This window comes from Mustela erminea, chromosome 16 (assembly GCF_009829155.1).
Source record: "Mustela erminea isolate mMusErm1 chromosome 16, mMusErm1.Pri, whole genome shotgun sequence".
Taxonomy (NCBI): Eukaryota; Metazoa; Chordata; class Mammalia; order Carnivora; family Mustelidae; genus Mustela; species Mustela erminea.
Genome location: NC_045629.1, coordinates 51,546,726 through 51,565,537, shown reverse-complemented (window position 1 = coordinate 51,565,537; position 18,812 = coordinate 51,546,726). Strand labels below are relative to the sequence as shown.

The 18,812-nt window shown below is 36.8% G+C and overlaps 1 protein-coding gene across 27 annotated transcripts in view; it reads right to left on the bottom strand.

Annotated features, from left to right (window-relative positions):
* The window catches only part of RIMS2 (regulating synaptic membrane exocytosis 2), a 594,152-nt gene that overhangs the window by 404,047 nt on the left and 171,293 nt on the right, over positions 1–18,812 (bottom strand). For all 27 annotated transcript variants that reach the window (XM_032316364.1, XM_032316365.1, XM_032316366.1 and 24 more), the window contains one exon: positions 8,411–8,721. In XM_032316364.1, the coding sequence (XP_032172255.1) occupies positions 8,411–8,721 (311 nt within the window). The remainder of the gene's footprint in view (positions 1–8,410; positions 8,722–18,812) is intronic.

Sequence of the window (18,812 nt, the reverse complement as noted above, 5' to 3'; positions counted from 1 at the left end):
GCCTACTTGGTCTATTCGTTTTTAAGACAAGAGTATTGAAATCTCCAACGACAACTGTGGATTTGCCCAATCTCTCCTTACAGTTTTATCATATATTTTGAAGGTCTGTTAATAGCTCTCTTGATTAAATGACCTTTTTCATTATGAAACAACATTCTTCATTCCTGGTAATATTGTTTACTCTGATATCTACTTCGGTCTTAGTATAACCAGTCCAGCTTTCTTTCTGGCTGTATAAGTAGTTTTAGCATGGTATAACTTTTCCATTCATTTACTTTTCGCTATATTTGTCTTTATATTTAAAATGGGTTTAACTGATGGTTACCAGTGGGGGAGAGGGTGCAGTTAAATAGGTGATGGGGATTAAGGAGGGCACTTGGGATGAGCACGGGGTATTGTATGTAAGTGATAAATCACAAAATTCTACACCTGAAACTAATATTATACTGTATGTTAAATAACTGGGATTTAAATATAAATTTGGAGAAAGAGAAAACATTCGACCACTATTTCTTCCAATTTTTCTTAGTGCCCTTCACGCTCTCCTCTCCTTCAAGGACCACCCAATTACACATATACCAAATGCTTGATACAATCCCATGACTAATGATGTTCTTTTACTTTTTAAACTATGTATTCATTTTTATCCTGTATTTCATTTTGCATTATTTCTGTTTGTCTTCAATTCAGTAACCCTTTCTTTCTCAGTACCTAATCTTCCATTATCCCTATCAAGTATATTTTTCATTTCAGATATGATAATTCTCATCTTTACATCTCTATATTACTTATCTCTACTCTTTTAAATTGTATGGGATACAATTATAATAACAATATTAAAGTTCTTGCCTGCTAATTCTAATATCTCTATCACTTCTAGATTGATGTCCAGTGTCTGGTTAGTTTCCCATTATGGATTGTGTTTCCCTGCCATTTTGTACTTTGTTATCTTTGACTGGATATCAAACACCTTGAATTTTGTCTTGTGGGGTACTGAATATTTTTGTATTCCTAAAAACATTCCTGAACTTCTGGGAGGCAGTAAAATTACTTGCAAACAGCCTGAAAGGCCAGGTCTTGCTTTTATGATTGGCTATTCTGTCCCACAGCAGTGCTCATGTTAGCATTAATTATCCCCCACTGTTGAGATAAAACTTTCTGAACTACTCTACCCAATATCCTAGGAATCTTGAGGTTTTCTAGTCTGGCTGCTGGGAATAAACACTATCCTTGGTCCTATGTGAATGCAGGACAGTGTTCTCTAATCATTTTGGATGATCCTCTCTGGCCTAAAATAGTTTCTTCACACATGTGCCAATCGTTAGTGCACTGAACACACAAAAAGAACCCTCTTCAGATCTCCAGGGTATCTTTCTGCTCCTCTCTCTCCTCTCTGGTACTCTGTCAAGCAAACTATGGCTGCCTTGGTCTCCCCAAGCCCTCAGAACTGTCTCCTCAACACAGGAAGACATCTGGGCTCTGCCTGTACTCTTCTCCCTGTGCAACAGCCTATAAACTCTCTCAAAGCAGCATGCTAGGGCAATCATGGGGTTCACTTTATTTTCCATCTCTCAGGTATTACTCTCTCCTTTATTGCCTGATGTCCAATTTCTAAAAAAACAGTTTCAAATATATTGTCTATTTATTCAGGTATCTCAGACTGAAGGGTTAATCAAAAACCCTATTGTTCTATCTATACTGGAAGCAAAAATCTTAAGCATATATTTTAACTATTACTTTTACTTTAAAATAATCAAATGATGCACAGCAAAGAAAAATTGATGAAACTAAAAGGCAACTTACAGAGTGGGAGAAGATGTCTGCAAGTGACATACTGATAAAGGGTTGGTATCCAAAATATGTGAAGAACTTATAAAACCCCATACCCCAAAAAATGAATACTCCAATTAAAAAATAGGCAGAAAACATGAATGGATATTTTTCCAAAGGAAACATATAAATGGTCAACAGACATGAAGCAATGCTCAACATCACTTATCATCAGGGAAACACAAATCGAAACTATAATGAGATATCACCTCACACCAATCAGAATGGCTAAAGTCAACAACACAAGAAACAATAGGTGTTGGCAATGAAATGGAGAAAGGGGAACCCTCTTATACTGTTGGTAGGAATGCCAACTGGTGCACCCACTCTGGAAAACAGTATGGAGGTTCCTGAAAAAGCTAAAAATAGAACTATCCTATGATGCAGCAAAGAACAAAAGAACAAAGAACAACAACAAAAAATGTTCTTCAAAGAGATACATGTACCCCAATGTTTATAGCAGCATTATCTACAATGGCCAAATTATGGAAAGAGTCCAAGTGTCCATCAACTGAAGAATGCATAAGGAAGATACAGTACACACACACACACACACACACACACAGTGGAATATTACTCAGCCATAAAAGGAATGAAATCTTACCATCTGCAACAACGTGGTTGGAGCTAGAGAGTATTATGCTAAGAGAAGTAAGTTAGAGAAAGACAACTATATAATTTCGCTCATATGGGAATTTAAGAAACAAAACAAATGAGCAAAGGGGAAATGAGAGAGAGAAAAAGAGAGAGAGAGGCAAACCAATAAACAGACTCTTAACTACAGAGAACAAACTGATGCTTACCAGAGGGGCGGTGGGTGAGGGGATTAAGGAGGGTGCTGGCTGTGACGAGCACCAGGTGTTGTAGGGAATCACTATATTGTACACCTGAAACTAATAATACGCTGTATGTTAACTAGCTGAAATTTGAATCAAACTTTTAAATTAATTATCTAATCAAGCATCACGAAAGTATTTGGTAGGTTATAAGTATCCTACAATAAGGAAATTATGGTGATTACCAAACTACTAAATTTTCCTTATACTTAATTTGCCCTTAAAATTTACATTTTGATCCAAGATAATCACCTTACATTTTTATTAGTCTCTTATCATCACTTACAGCTGGTAGCATATTCACCATCTAACAGAATGCACTGAAATATAATTGAGTCATGATATTTTTTGTTTTCCACTCTCAATCAAAATTCCAGAAAAAAAAAATGATAATAAGGTGTCTCAGTACTTCCATTAAGTGTCATTATTTAAGAAGTAAAATGTAGAAAAAGATACTTAAGAATCTGGGACGCCTATGAAATATTATTTGTTTGTAGTTATGTTTCTTAAAATGCTTCATAGTCCACTAGAAGCAGTTAACTCTGTTACTTTTTCCTATTATTAATTTTTGTTTTATAATAGAATAAATAAGTAGGGAAAATAGAGAAATATTACATGGTAATATATAAAGATTAAATATTACATGATACTATAATTACAAGATCAGAGTCAAAATGTCCTTATTGGAGATTTAATCTAATATGTCAGATACATTTAGTTTTATGTATGAATCATGGTAAAATTATTTGAGGCATATAGTAACAGATCATATCTAACAGAAATTTGATAAATGTCCATTGAATAAATAGATTATAACAATGAGTTAATACAATATGGAAGATAACCCTCTATTAATTTAACATAAGACTACCAGTTATAAGAAAGAAAAAAGTAATGGAAGAGAATAGTTTAAGTTTATAGCATGGCAGAGACCTTAAAATACAACAAAGCAAAGAATTTTACAACTGGAAGTCTTTTTGAGATCTTGCAGACTGCCTATTTATTTCAGAGATAAGAAAATGAGACACAAAAGATATACATCTACAAATGACAACAGTAAAGAGAAGACTAAGAACTATGCCTTCTGATTTCTAGTTTTCATGCCTTCCACCAAACAAATTAGCACTAACACTTCTTACTTTTAAACCTCTCCCAATGTCCTAGAAGTGCTAAATAAATGCTAAAATTATATGTAAAAGAAAAAAATTAACTATTTCCTAAATTTTAACTATCCATTTTCCACTATGAATATTATAAAGCACCCAACTTTTAAATAATTTCAGTGTATAAAATGTCAACTAAATGTTGTAAGACAAATTTATTTCAGTTTATATTTAATTTATTTTCTTAACAAAAACTTAGTTTTTATTTTTTTAGAAGATTTTATTTATTTGACACCAAGTGAGAGCACAAGCAGGGGAGCAGCGGAGGGAGAGGCCAGCTCCCCGCTGAGCAGGGAGTCCGACGTGGGGCTGGATCCCAGGACTGTGGGATCATGACCTGAGCTGAAGGCAGATGCTTAACAGACTGAGCCACCCAGGCATTCTGGAAATTTAGTTTTTTAATGATTATTTTAACCACCCTCCTCTAGATCCTCCCTTAGATTCCTTACCACAGTGGTTCCCAATCCTCCTCCAACCCAAGGCCTCTTTGTAAAACAAATATTCTGTAACATCCCCTTGACCACTCTGAAAATGAATCCAGGTATATATCTATATCCGTATATAGATATATACATATATATATATGATATTCCCTACTGTATAATAATGGGGAAATAAGTAATTTATAAAAAATAAACTTATTTATTTTTTATTTTTAAATTTTATTTTCAAAATTTATTTTTAAATTAAATTTTAAAATTTATTTTAAAAATTATTTTATAAATTTATAAATAAATAAATTTATAAAAAATAAAATATATTTAAATAAGTAAATGCTCAGCCACGCTGTCATAATAAAGGAGGTAGGAGCTTGAAGCTCCATGGATGTAGTCAATCCACCACCAGGTAGCTGGTTTCCACCTCTGTCCTCCATCCAACAAGTATGTCGGAACCATATAATCAAATGAACCATTACGTTGCTTCTAGGAACCTTCCGTATTTGCTGAGTGGTGTGCCCCCTAGTGGTAGAGCTACAGAGGACAACTGCCACTGAGCTACTGAACGCCACTGGTGTTTCTCTCCCTGAGATCCTCTCAGATCCCCTACTGCCTCACTACTAACCTGCACTAGAAGTAATGGCATCCCTCAGAAGCTTGTGAAAATACAGATTATCCAGTCCTACCTCAGAACTACTGAATTCAAATCTATATTTTAATGAAATCCCCACATTATATGTATGTAAATGAAAGGCTGAGGGACATAACAAAGGGTAAGCAAAGTGCACATGATTTTTTTTTAATGGTGATTTCAAAACCTAATCTGAAATAAAAAGCATATTTGAAAACTTCTAACAATATTTTGCATCTAAATCGACAAAAAAAATTTGCCATTTTCACAAATAAACTAAGTAAGTAAATATTCATGAACTCAAAGCCAGGATCTAGGGCCAATTGATAGTCATTCACTCAATGAACATGAAGGGTTCATGTGTAAAGAAAGCACTGTGCTAAAACCTAGCAGGGGAGAAAGAAGTCATAAAACAGATCAAAGTTACTGTAATTAAAGATGAAAACTCCTCAAAAGAAGACAATGTAACATACTTTTGTATCTGTCAAACACAATTCTAAGATCTATAGAGTTTTAAATTAATTGAACTGAAGCTTCTCTTTTTGAGGCTACTAGTGCCTGAATGATACTGACAAAACAAATTACTAATAATACTTTAAACTGAAATTATATTCCTTATCAGTAGCGGCATTTCACTGTCCAGCTCAAACTGCTAGAAGAATCATTCTGGTAAGAAAAGAGAGAGATGTGGAGAGAAAAAGAGAGAGAGAGAGAGAGAGAGAGATGGGGACCCAGAGAAAAAAGGAAGGGAAGAGTGCCTGGGAGAGGGAGAAAGCAGGACAAAAAAACAGGCCTAAAACAGATGTCCATCCGCAGATGACTGGATAAAGAAGATACAGAAGATGTGGTAGAGCTACAATAAAACAGGCTTAACCGAAATGATTTAAACAGTAACAAAAGGAAATGGGCAAAGAAAGCAGACATACCAACAGAACAAGAGAGCTAACTACTCTCTCGGGTAGGAACTGGCTAACATTTCTTGAACAGTCAGAGAGTAAATATTTTAGGCTGTTGAGAACCATATAGTCCCTTATAAAGTACTCAGCCCTGGAGCTGTAGATGAAAAGAGCCAAAGACACTAAATAAATGAATAGGTATGGCCGTGTTCCAGGAAATCTTCATTTACAAAAAAAAAAAAAATGTGGCAAGCCAGATTTGGCCCAGGGACATAGTCTGCTGATGCCATGGTCTAGGGGAGAGAATCCGGTGGGTTCATAAATGCACACATAGCAAACTGTTATAGAATCTGTATTTAAAAATAATAAAACAAATGCTCTTTTTTGCTTATGGTAAGGAAAACTGAATTATTTTTGAAGAGAAAGTATTTTTCAAATAATAGCTTTTACAACTTATAACCAATCCCATTTTCTAGGCATAACTACTAAATCTAATGTTAAATTCTAACTTCTTCCCTGACTAGAGTAATTCCTGTACACAAAAGGAGCTACTTGTTTGACTTATATGAGATTGGGAGAAGAAGGATGTACTTACCGGATGCTTTGAGTCATTAAGATACACAATTATTAGTAATGGTACCAAAGCCACCAGACAAAAGAGAAGAAGGGGGGAGAAGTACTATATCTTGCTTCCCCACAATGGATCAGATTCTATTGTTCATCCAGGCTAATACTTTGTCAACAGAAGAAGAGTTGAAAGATAATATTGGAAGAGATATATTTGTTCTCATCACCGCCTTCTTCAAAGATTAGAGAGATGATTCCAGCTTTCTCACAAAGATGAATTAATCATTCATAAACTTGTTGGATTTATTTTTCACATCTACAACTTCCTGATGAAATGCATCCCACAACTTCATAATCTATTACGTGATCCAGTATTTCAGGTATTTCCTTGTATTCTTCCTAAACCATCTTTCTAAACTCCAAAGAAAACTATCTCGTGCATCCATCTAGTTTTTGCAGAATGCATCTATGTCCCCATTATCCATTTTACTTAGTCATTCATTCTTTCATTGAAAATCCTACCTCCGCTGGTAATCATCTATTTTTTCATCCAAATTCAGATACCACAACTATTGTCGTTGCCATTTTACAGGCTTTGTTGATTTCTTAAGTCCTTGTGTAGCAGACACTGCCACTGTCCCAACTCACACGGCATCATCATTTCACCAGTCCCTACACAGCACTGTCTTCTTACCATATTGTAATACTCTGCCTGAGTGCTTCCTCTGGCCATAAGAACATGCTTGGCCAGTGAGTTCCAAAACGAGTTAACACCCTCTAGAACAACCCTAAACCAGTAACAAAGGAGAGATAGGGATAAATACCCAAATCTCCTTGCCCATCAGATAGGATAAGGCTGAGGCCATTGTACCCTGACTCCCAGGTGTCTAAGTAAAACTGAGACACGTTGGCTATAAGAAATAACCTGTTCTTGAATGTGCCTAGGATTGCGTTTTTTCTCTTAACTAGACCATTGCTTGCTCCCCTACAGGTCATGCCTGGGATTGCCTTCCAAATATTTTGTCTGCTTAACGTGGACCTCAATTGAAGATGGTCCTCTAAAATTAAAATTTTGGGGTTCCTGAGATTTTACACTGAGACATGTTTATAGTATTTCAGCTGTGAAACCACCATTATTTTGCCCAAAGACAGAATTACATTGTTTCACTTTTGCTAGTTTTCAAAAGAACTAGCAAAGTTCTCATAAAACACAGCAATTCATCGGGATGACATTTGAGGCACTATATAAACTGACTTCCAATTATCTTACCTGTGACAAATGAGTGCTCGGAACCCACCATCCTATGAGTATAATTTTAGATTTGATTTTCCACAAATGCATGACTTTGTACTTATTCACATAGAAATTTATTGGCCACTTCTGGGTGACAGAAATAGCATAAACCAGATTTTTTTTTAATTTGCAATTCAAATAGGAATATGGTATAGAAAAATAATCTTCCCATGAAAATGTTTCATTCTCCCCTTCCACAGGTAGGAAATATAGGACCATAAATTCTATTTATAAAAGTCCAACATTTTGAACATGAAGAAGCCCATAGAATTGATCCCAAGTAGTAATAACAGAGTTAGCCCACGAACACAGCAAATTCATGAAATCCTTTCGTCTGGATCTACCTGCCTGGAAAACTACCTCATCCTTCAGCCCGAGGTGGACATCAGTAACATTCCCCATTCCCTTACCCCCAACTCTAGCTAGTTCCTTTGATGCAACCTCTCTAAAATGTCTTACAACCATCTCTTCTTCCTTCCCACTGCTCTTACCCCAGTCTGTCTTTCCTATGCCAACAGCCTTCTATATAAATCCTCTGTTTGATTTCTTTATCCCGGAAAATCAGAATAAACCTAAGATTGTTCAAACTTCTAGAAGTTCAAGTCCTGAACATCACTTTCCCATTTATATAAAACACACGGACATTCACATTACATTTAGACAACTCGTTGCCTCAACATTTCATGTATTTTTATTTCTGTTTGGAATGAAGGTTATAAAAAGAATGTTTACCTAAAGATTAAACAAAATGTTTACCTGTCTGAAGCTATGTCACTGGTAATTTGGTGCTTCACTCCTGACCCATTTTTAATAGAATCCTGTCTTGTGAGCCCATGAGAGCGACTTTTCTCCACTGCAGGTACAGATAAGTCACCTGAGGGTCCTTGGAACTGGGCCTGCTCATGCACTTTTGCTTTCTTCTCCTGAGGTGCCTCCTCATTCCGCAGTCCTCGGAGAACCTTCTGATCGGGTTGCTGTGATGTGTTAGATCCACTATTATAAAACCATGCTCCTGATTTAGTGAGGATTTCTTGTTGTTTTCGGCACAAATTACATACCCACATAACCTGCACACGAATACACAGGGAAGAAAAATTAGTGGTTCCAAAAGTTAAACACAAGTCAAAAGAGAAGACAGTTCAAACCAACAACAAAAAATCAAATGGTTATCTTTCCTGAAATTAAAATGTAATCCAGATTAACTGCTACCATTAATTATATCACGTATCTTTTCATTTTGTCAGCACAATTATAATGAAACAGGCAATGTTAACTGACAGCAGAAATACCAAACGAGAGTCCCAAATTACTGGTTGTTTACGTGTATTCTTTAATTGCTTTTTATTTAAATTAGGGGCATGGTGTAATATAGGGAAAATGGATTTTGAGGCTAGACAGACTTGGGTTTAAATATTAACTCCAATATAGAAACAGTAACCTTGAACAAGGTCCTGAACCTTCGTATCTATTAAGGTTTCCTTAGTGATAAAATAAGGAAATAGGGATGATAATACTTTTTTCTATATTGTTTTGAGAATTAAAGATTGGAAATAATTTATATAAAATGTCTAACACAATGCTTATTAGATATTAGACTTCTAGTAGATTACCTACTAATATTATATTAATCTTCTATCACCAAATAATTATATTATAAGCTTCTTGAAGGGGTATTTATTCCTTTTAAGTAGCTCTTAATGGCTAAAATAAAGCTAGGAACATTTTTGATCTTCAACATAAACCTATTAGTTGCTCATAATTTATAGAAGGATACTTGTTGTTATTTTTTTTACATTTTGTGATTTTAAAAATTTACCTCTTTAACCATTTTTAAGTGCACAGTTCAAAAGTATATTCACAGAACAGTGAAACACATCTTCAAAACTTGTTCATGTTGCAGAGCTCAAAATCTGTACTCACTAAACAGTAAATCCCCTTTCTCCCTCCCCACCGCCACGAAACAACCGTCCTACCCTTGATTTTTTAGTACGTTTTTCAGACTCCAGGAATCTAAGAATATCTTAACTACTATCTTTGTGACCAGAAAACCCTCACTTTTTTCTAAGAAATCTTTTTCAATGTATCAGGAAAAATAAAATTATCTATTCATGAAATAAAAGGTGAGTTCATGGGACGCCTGGGTGGCTCAGTGGATTAAGCCACTGCCTTCGGCTCAGGTCATGATCTCAGGGTCCTGGGATCAAGCCCCACATGAGGCTCTCTGCTCAGCGGGAGCCTGCTTCCTTCTCTCTCTCTGCCTGCCTCTCAGCCTACTTGTGATCTCTCTCTCTCTCTCTGTCAAATAAATAAATAAATAAAAATCTTTTAAAAAAAAAAAGGGTGAGTTCATGTTTCAAGTGAGGGTTTTCTGACGTTTATGTCAAATACTGAAAGAGCTCTCAATATTGCCAACACTTCCTCATAGTTTAAATAAGTTATAACAATAATAAATAGATAACTACAGTAAAAGGAAGATTTATTATGGTATTTTCAACTGATGCAAAGATTTTTTTATAAAATGCCATTTAAAATGTTTGCTTTATTGTCCTCATTCTCATTCATATTGTTTGTATAATTCATATCATACAACGTTGTTTAATATTATATTACTTTGTTATCTCTTTGAACTGTATATACATTTCTTCCCTACCCCACTAAATTCAAAGCTCGCTGGGGACACGATTTACACAGTCTATTTGCATAAAGAAATGCTATCAATCACAGGATAGTAAGACCGTCTAAATGCTTACTAACTTGAATTCTTTTGAAATCCTTTCTGGGGAAAGATGATAAGATACTGGATATTATTACACTAAGATTTATGTTTCACTGATTTCCAAAAGAATTAGTCAGCAATAATGTCAACATATGTGCCTTATATTCTTTTATAAGTAAATAAGAAAGCATTTTTGATATGAAAATACCAAAATCTCACCAAAAAAAAAAAACCCACACACAAAAATATACCTCAGGGTACAGATTTCTTTTGGTTTGTATACTCTGAAATAGCTAGCTCTCTCAAAAATGAAGTTTCAACCAAAATCTTCAGCCTTTTGATGCCATCTTGTGACAAATGTTGGTATTGCAGCTCTCTCTTAAATGTGAAAAGTAAACTAAATATAGAACCACAAAATAATGTTAAAATAAATTTGAATTTCAACTTTTCTGTCTTATTTTAAGCAGATTGCTATTCATATTATAATGATAAGATAAGCTATATGATTTCACCATGTGACTTCACCTAGAATAAGTCAGAGTACTGAGAATAATACCCTTTGTGCCTGGTAACTAACGATAAAACAGAAGTGAGCTTGTGAGACAGACAAGTATCCAGTCACAGTCATCTGCAGACACAACCTATTGCTGTTTCATTATTTATCACAAGGTAAGCAAGTTCCTATCCCTGGGACAATGGATCCCTACCACCTGGCAACTTGTCTGAAGTGCAAATTCTCAGGTCCCATTCCAGAACTACTGAATCAGAAATTCTGGGGCAGGACGCAAAAATCTGAGATTTTTTTGGCCACATCCTATAGGTGATTCTGACGCCAGATAAACTTAGAGAACACCTGGCTGAAGCAGAGATTCCCAACTGGATATGAGGGATGAGTTACATGTGTGTTCCTCAGTGAGTGCAGAAAGCCACACGTAGCCTCACCGATTTACCTCAGCATGAACTATTCATCATACAAACGGTGATAGTAACATTTCTGTGTAACCCAAAATGAGAACAAGACTTGGAAGAACTCATCTGTTCCTCATCTGTTAACACCCAGGGGATATTAATATGAGATAAATGAGTATAAGGCTTGAAGGATGCTGTTCAATTCCTATTAAAGACTCCCCCCGTATTAATTCTCTCCCCATACTCTCTGGGATACCCACAATGGCGGCTACTTTTCTGACTAGACGTTCTGTTCCATCCTCAACTTCCGGTTCTTAGTATCCTCATATCCTAACACCCAATTCACTCTCCTTTCCTTCTTGTACTACCTCCTCCGTTCATGGATTCCTAGTTTGTTAATCTTTAAACCTCAGTTAACAAATCCACTCACTTGAAGTAGTAAAGAGACTGACGCTTTTACTCCTAAAGTCCTCCAAACACAGAGCAACTTAACCTCTCAACTGAGGGTGCTGAACTCCATCTCACACACACATGTACATGAGTCCGTAGGAGATGACTTTTAACTGCTTAGGAAATTATTAATGTCTACCAGAGGTAAGGTGTGTGTCCATGAAATGAAATTAAACTGATTTGGGAACAAAATCACAGGACTTCTGTTAATGAAACCCTTTAACCAATTAAGTTAATCAGCAAGTATACCATATGATGAAAGCGGTTTTAGTAAAGGCCGAGCAGAGAAAGACAATTATCATATGGTTTTACTTATTTGTGGAACATAAGAAATAGCATGGAGGACGTTAGGGGAAGGAAGGGAAAAATGAAAGGGGAGAAATCGGAGTGGAAGATGAACCATGGGAGACTAAGGACTCCCGGAAACAAACTGAGGGCTTTAGAGGGGAGAGGGGTAGGGGAATGGGTGAGCCTGGTGATGGGTATTAAGGAGGGCACGATCCCATGGAGCACTGGATGCTATGCGCAAACAATGAATCATGAAACCCTACATCAAAAACGAATGATGTACTGTATGAGGACTAACATAGCACAATTAAAAAAAAAAACATCTTAGTAACATATATGCCTGTGAACACCTATGCTTAGGGCCTATTAGTTCTGCTGATCTTCAGGAATATCAAAAACACCGAGGCCCTGAGAATACAAAGACATACAGGATTAAAAATTCTAAGGTATTATTACCTCCATTTCTAAATATGCCGTATTTTCCAAAGTCATATAACAGTATTGAGACAGAATACTCTCTAATGACCCAAATTTGCCACTTCTTATCATATGTTTCATTCTACAAACATCCTTGGTGGGTTTGAAAGGGAGAGGAAAAAAAACTAAGGAAAATAGAAATATTTCTTTAAAATTATATAAATAATAAATGCAACAGCTACACTAAACAGCCAAAGAAAAGAAAAACAAAATTGTGTCCAGTGCATACAGTAATTTGAAAGAATTTAAAGGTCTGCAAAACTAATTTTCATCTCAATAGGGATAATAAATAGAGTAATTCAGAGAAGCAAAGGATTGCTGGTTAGACCATAGACCAAGCTTGTAAGATGCAGCTAACGCCGTACACATAAAAAAATTTACTGGATTCCACTTCTAATCATTGCCAGCCTGCTTATAAATGCGTGTATTAGAGAATATAATTAGAGAATATAAATTGATCAGCTTAATCTGTCTTATGACTAGAAAACTGAAAGATCCTGGCTAACTATTAAATTAATTTCCTTTTTCCTCTAGGATGCTGCATTTCTCAACCTCCCATGGCCATGGGACGGCCATGGCCATGCGACTTTGTCCTGGCTATTTGATTGTAAGTGCAATGATGTGCGCCATTCCCCCAACCATTAAAAAACTCTCATACATGCAGTGTCTAGGTGGCTCAGTCAGTTAAGTGTCTGCCTTTGGCTCAGGTCATGATCTCAGGGTCCTGGGATCGAGCGCTGCACTGGGCTCCCCGGTCAGTGAGGAGACTGCTTCTCCCTCTCCCTCTGCCTGCTACTCTGCCTACTTGTGCCCTCTCTCTGTCAAATAAATAAATAAAATCTTAAAAAAAAAAAAAAAAAAAAAACCTCTCATATACTACTATCATGCCCTTCACTCCAGACCTAGAAGATAACAAAAAAAAACCCTGAATGAGCTCTTGGAAGAGAACCGTCTGCTGATCAGCCATACCAATGTGGACTTGACATAAATAAGAAACAAACTTCAATAACACTGAGCTACCGACACGTTTTGAGTTTATCCTTCACAGCTGATAGAATTCCCTTAGCAAATTGAGACTCCTTTTAAACTGCCTGTTCTTGAATGCGTATCACCAGCACAATCTTCATATGTGAAGAACAATGCATTCCTAAACTTGAGCATGAAAGCTCTTCAGAGGACTTCCGGAGCCAGCTTTCACCAAGTCCTAAGAACGGGCGGTGCACATTTCTTCCCAACGCCACATTCAACAGAGTAATATGGCTTAGCTTGAAATCAGCCCTGGAGGCGTATTTAGACAACAGAAATTGGAAAATGTCACAAATCAGGGCTTTTTCTTACAGAAAACTAGTTGTTAATCCAACCAGTAGTATTAAAAGATTAATACTGCATTCAGTATTAGTAAGTAAACTTGGATGAAGCTGCAATTTATCATAAAAATTAATTCAGACCATAAAATTCCAACGTATTTATAGATGGGCAAACAGCTATTAACACTAATTCATTAATTATTTACTCATTCATACAATATTCACTAAATGCCTCTTATATGCCAGGCACGATGCTAAGCGCTGGTAAATACAGTTCAAGAAACCTAGGCTTTACTGGGGATTTTAAAGTATCATGGGAGAGACAAGAAGCAAAACAAATAATTGCACAAATACTGTTTCTATTACAATTATGATACATTCTACAAAATTAATGCATTCACACCATAGATCCCTTGATGATTACTTCTCCCCTGGCCCAGGCTGTGTTTGAAAAAACAACAAGGATTCAGAAAAGATCTTCAAAAGACCTGGAAATCTGGGAAGGCTCAATCATAGCATCTCCCGAAGTGTTCCCGTCACCAGAGCCATGGTGTCTCTGTGTCTCAAAAGGCAGAATTCGGTGGAATTTGTGACTACTAACCGACAAGGCCCTCCCCCCGCACTTTCACAGTAGACTGGCAAATTAGAAGTACTGACCCATATTCTAGAGGTCTCAAGTTTTAAAAAATTTGTTCCTTAAGCCATTAAGAGATCTCTGTAATCTCTGTATCAGGCTTCTGGATCACAAAATAAAAATCAGAAATTTTGCTTCATCTAATACCCTAAGACAAACAGCAAGACTTTCCCAAATTGTGCATGAACTACAAGCATGGCCTCTCTAGCTAGCAAGAAAATTCTATGATGTCTTCTGTAAGTCTCCCAGCCCCTGCAGAGGCACGAAGAAGCTTTAACTTGGAACATCTCCAAATCTTAGTTGTTGCAAATTCTTCTCTGTTACCAATTGTTGCAGCTTGGAAAAAAGTAATTGCAAAGAAACACAACTTCTTTCTTTATTTTTGATCTGATTTTCCTCAACAGCATACTAGCCAAATTTTGTTTAAAAAAAAAAAAAAAAAAAAACCACAACTCATGTAATTTTAGTCTGTTCAATAGCTCCTTTGGATAAATTCTCTGTTTCTGATATTTCTGCCCCTTTCCCTGCTGTTTTCCAAGAATGTGTCTACGTGTTCTATGGGGCTTCTGCTGCTGAAATCTGCAGCTCATCTAATCCAGAGTCTGGCTCTTCTCAGTTTTCATAGCATTGTGCTCCACTATCAACGCGATCTCACCTCGGCTCCCAAGGCACTGCTGAATCCACCTAGACCCCGAATAAGCCTCTCCTGAGCCACAGCTCAAGCTATCGGTTCAGAAGCGTCTCCTGCAACATCATCTCATCCTTCGTCTCTCATCCCTCAGGATGGGGGGGGTGTCGTGTCAGGGACATGCATCTACCTTCATGTTTTCTGTTCCACCCTGGCACTAAGGATAGTTCTGGAAGGCTAAAGCTGGCCTTTTCTTGGCCATAATGCCCTGCTGAATGCATCTGAAGTGGCCATGCCCCCCAGAGGGGGTGCTAGAGCATCCTGAAAGGTGATCTCTTCAAGAACCTCGAATATCAAGGGTAAAATCTACCTTTCAATGTAACCAATAGGCATCCTCCTCCTGGTCAAAGCCTAGAGAAAAGAGATTAGACCATACCTCTGGTCACCTACTGACCTTACCTCTGTCTTCTTTCACCTTCTCTAGGATGCGCAAGGATAGAAGGGACCAGCTTTTCCTCGACCTCCCTTTTCTGTATACCTAACTGTCCCCAACTACCTTTAGGCTTGAAGTCATGAGCTTCAGGTTTCCTGTTTTGTAGTTTCTCTTAACCCACCATTGCTTTAAATGGGGCGGGGGGCGGGGGAAGCTGGCTTACTGATCACAGAATCCAAACTAGGAGGCACTTCAAATATAATACACCTATTATACCGTGATTTGAGCATTGTCAGCTATGTTCAGAAATTGATAATTGCCTAAGTACAAAGTATAGACCAGATCCATATGTAGACAGAGGAGTCTGATTGCTCTGGGCAGGAGTTGTGGGATAGGAGGCTGGAGGAGAGAGAAAAGGAACTGAGTCCAGGCAAAGTGGTCCCCAGGGAATGTGATGGTAGCCTATACTACCCAGAGATGATGTTTTTTAAAGAAAAGATGTTAAAAGTGCCAGGTTTTACAGCAAAATTAACTGAAGTAAGTAATCAAAAAAAAAAAAAAAAAAAGGCACAAAACATCATGGGTAGGAAGGCCTGGGGCGAACTTCAGAAACTAAAGAAAAGAGCCAGTTTGGGAGAGTCAAAAGGAACAATCTGTGTAATTACTGGGGTAGGGGTGTTGGGGGGAGGGCACCACTAGGACGTGCAGATGAGCTTTAACACCCTATACATAGCATGTTAGTAGTAAGCTAATTCCTTTGAAAAAAAAAAAAAACAGAGCAATGTAAGTCTTAGGGGATTCATCCCCTTTTTGAGTGTTCTCCAAAAAGAGTTATTGAATGAAGCAGAAACTGGTTTCAACCAATTAAATTAAAGAACTGAGATGGTTAGATCATATGAGAATTCAGTTGCATGATCTTACAGTAAGTAACCAATTAAGTTAGAAAACTGAGACAATCAGATAATTGAGTAGCAATTTCAACAAAGTTATAATGCCCATAAGTATGATGGGTCCATCTCACATTTTGGCAACTTGAGATGCCAAATATTAACTAAAAGACAGGAAATGATAATGAAAATGAAAGACAAGACAATTAAGTTGAAAATACAATGATTTATTACATTACCATGCAATCAATATTACTTAAATTTCAGATATCTGCCCTATTTAATCCAAACAAAAATGCCCAATTGAGGGGGAAAAAAAAACACAATTTAACTCACACTTTAAAACCTCAGAGAGGGCGCCTGGGTGGCTCAGAGGGTTAAGCCTCTGCCTTCGGCTCAGGTCATGATCTCAGGGTCCTGGGATCGAGTCCCGCATCGGACTCTCTGCTCAGCAGGGAGCCTGCTTCCTCCTCTCTCTCTCTCTGCCTGCCTCTCTGCCTGCTTGTGATCTCTGTCTGTCAAATAAATAATAAAATAAAATCTTAAAAAAAAAAAAAGAATGAAAAAAAAATAAAATTAAAAAAAAAAAATAAAACCTCAGAGAAATTAAAGAATTAAAGATTATGCCACCCTGCCTAAACTTAAACCTTGACTCCTCTTTCCACTTTCTCTAAACTCTATTTTTATCTCTAATATTAAAGTCATTTGTTTTATGCTATGATATAATTCTTAATTTTTAACAGCTTTCTGCTAAAACAGACGTAACTGTTACAGTAAAATTTTTGTTTCTGCACCCAGAATTTTAGCTTATCAATTTACACAGCAACAAATTAAATTAAGATAAAACAGAAGAAAGATGAGACTCTTAGAAAGAGAAACCACACCTGTGGTTACTAGTGACAGACCGGATGGAGGAAGATTGCCAAAAGGTACAAATTTCCAGTTATAGGATAAGTACTAGGAATGTCATATACAACAGGAGGACTATAGTCAACACCACTATATGATATATAGGAAAGTTACTAAAAGAGTAGATCCTAAGAGTTCTCAACACAAGAATTTTTTTCTTTTCTTTTTATCGTGATCTATATGAGATAAGTATCTATTTTATCTCTATGAGATGATGGAAGTTAAAAAATGTTTTTAAAAGATCAATTCTAGGGACGCCTGGGTGGCTCAGTTGGTTAAGCAGCTGCCTTCAGCTCAGGTCATGATCCCAGCGTCCTGGGATCGAGTCCCACATCGGGCTCCTTGCTCCGCAGGGAGCCTGCTTCTCCCTCTGCCTCTGCCTGCCTCTCTGTCTGCCTGTGCTCGCTCTCTCTCCCTCTCTCTGACAAATAAATAAAATCTTTAAAAAAAAAAAAAGATCAATTCTATTGTATTGAAAGGTTTACTTTTGAATAGTGAAATCATAAGATGAAGTAAAGAGAAAAACCACCATCTGGAAGAGGTTTTAATGCAATGGACACAGCTAACAAAAGGTATGCTTTCAGAATATATGGAGAGTTTCCATACTCAATAAGAGAGAGACAAACATCACAGTAGAATAATAGGTCAAGGAATGAACACGCAATTCCATAGAGAAACCAAATTAAACAATGAAGAAATGAAAAGGTACTAAGGGGCTCCTGGGTGACCCAGCCGCTTGAGCACCCAACTCTTGATTTCGGCTCAGCTCCTGATCTCAGGGTGGTGAGATCTGAGTTAAGCATGCAGCCAGCTTGAGATTCTCTCTCCATCTGCTCCTCCCCCCATTAATAAATTAAAATAAAAACTAATAAAAAGGTGCCTAACCTCATTAGTCAGAAAATGCAAATGTAAAACAATGAGTTACTATTTCACTTCCATGAGTTTGGCAACATTTAAAAGTCTGACAATACCAAACATTGGAGAGGAAGTAGAGGAACCAATATTCAGGAACATTCCTCCCAGGGCTATAAATCACTTCGACCAGTTTGGGAAGTCATTCTGCAGTATCAGGTGAAATCATGCGCTCTACAACCCAGAGATCTTACTTCTACCCCAGAGAAGTTCCCAAGCATGCACAAGAAGCCTTGAACAGGTTTGTGCATGGAGCACCGTTAAAGAAATTTAGATAATCTAAATCAACATGACAATGGGTAAAGTGTAGCATATTCATGCAGAAGGATTCTATTCAGCAGTTCAAAATGAATGAACTGGGTTTTGATGAATCTAAATGTTGAGATACGTTGAAATATAGAGTTAAATAAAACAAGCATCAGAGAAATAAATAGTCTGATCCATGATATAGCATTAAAAACCTTGCAAAATAATACTATCTATGGATTAGCAGTCTGTATGTATAAAGTATTCAAGATTATTGCCCTAGCTCTAAAAAAAGGGAAAAATATAAAACAAGTATGGCAAAATACTAAGATGTGTATGAGGCTGGTTTTATTCTCTAACCT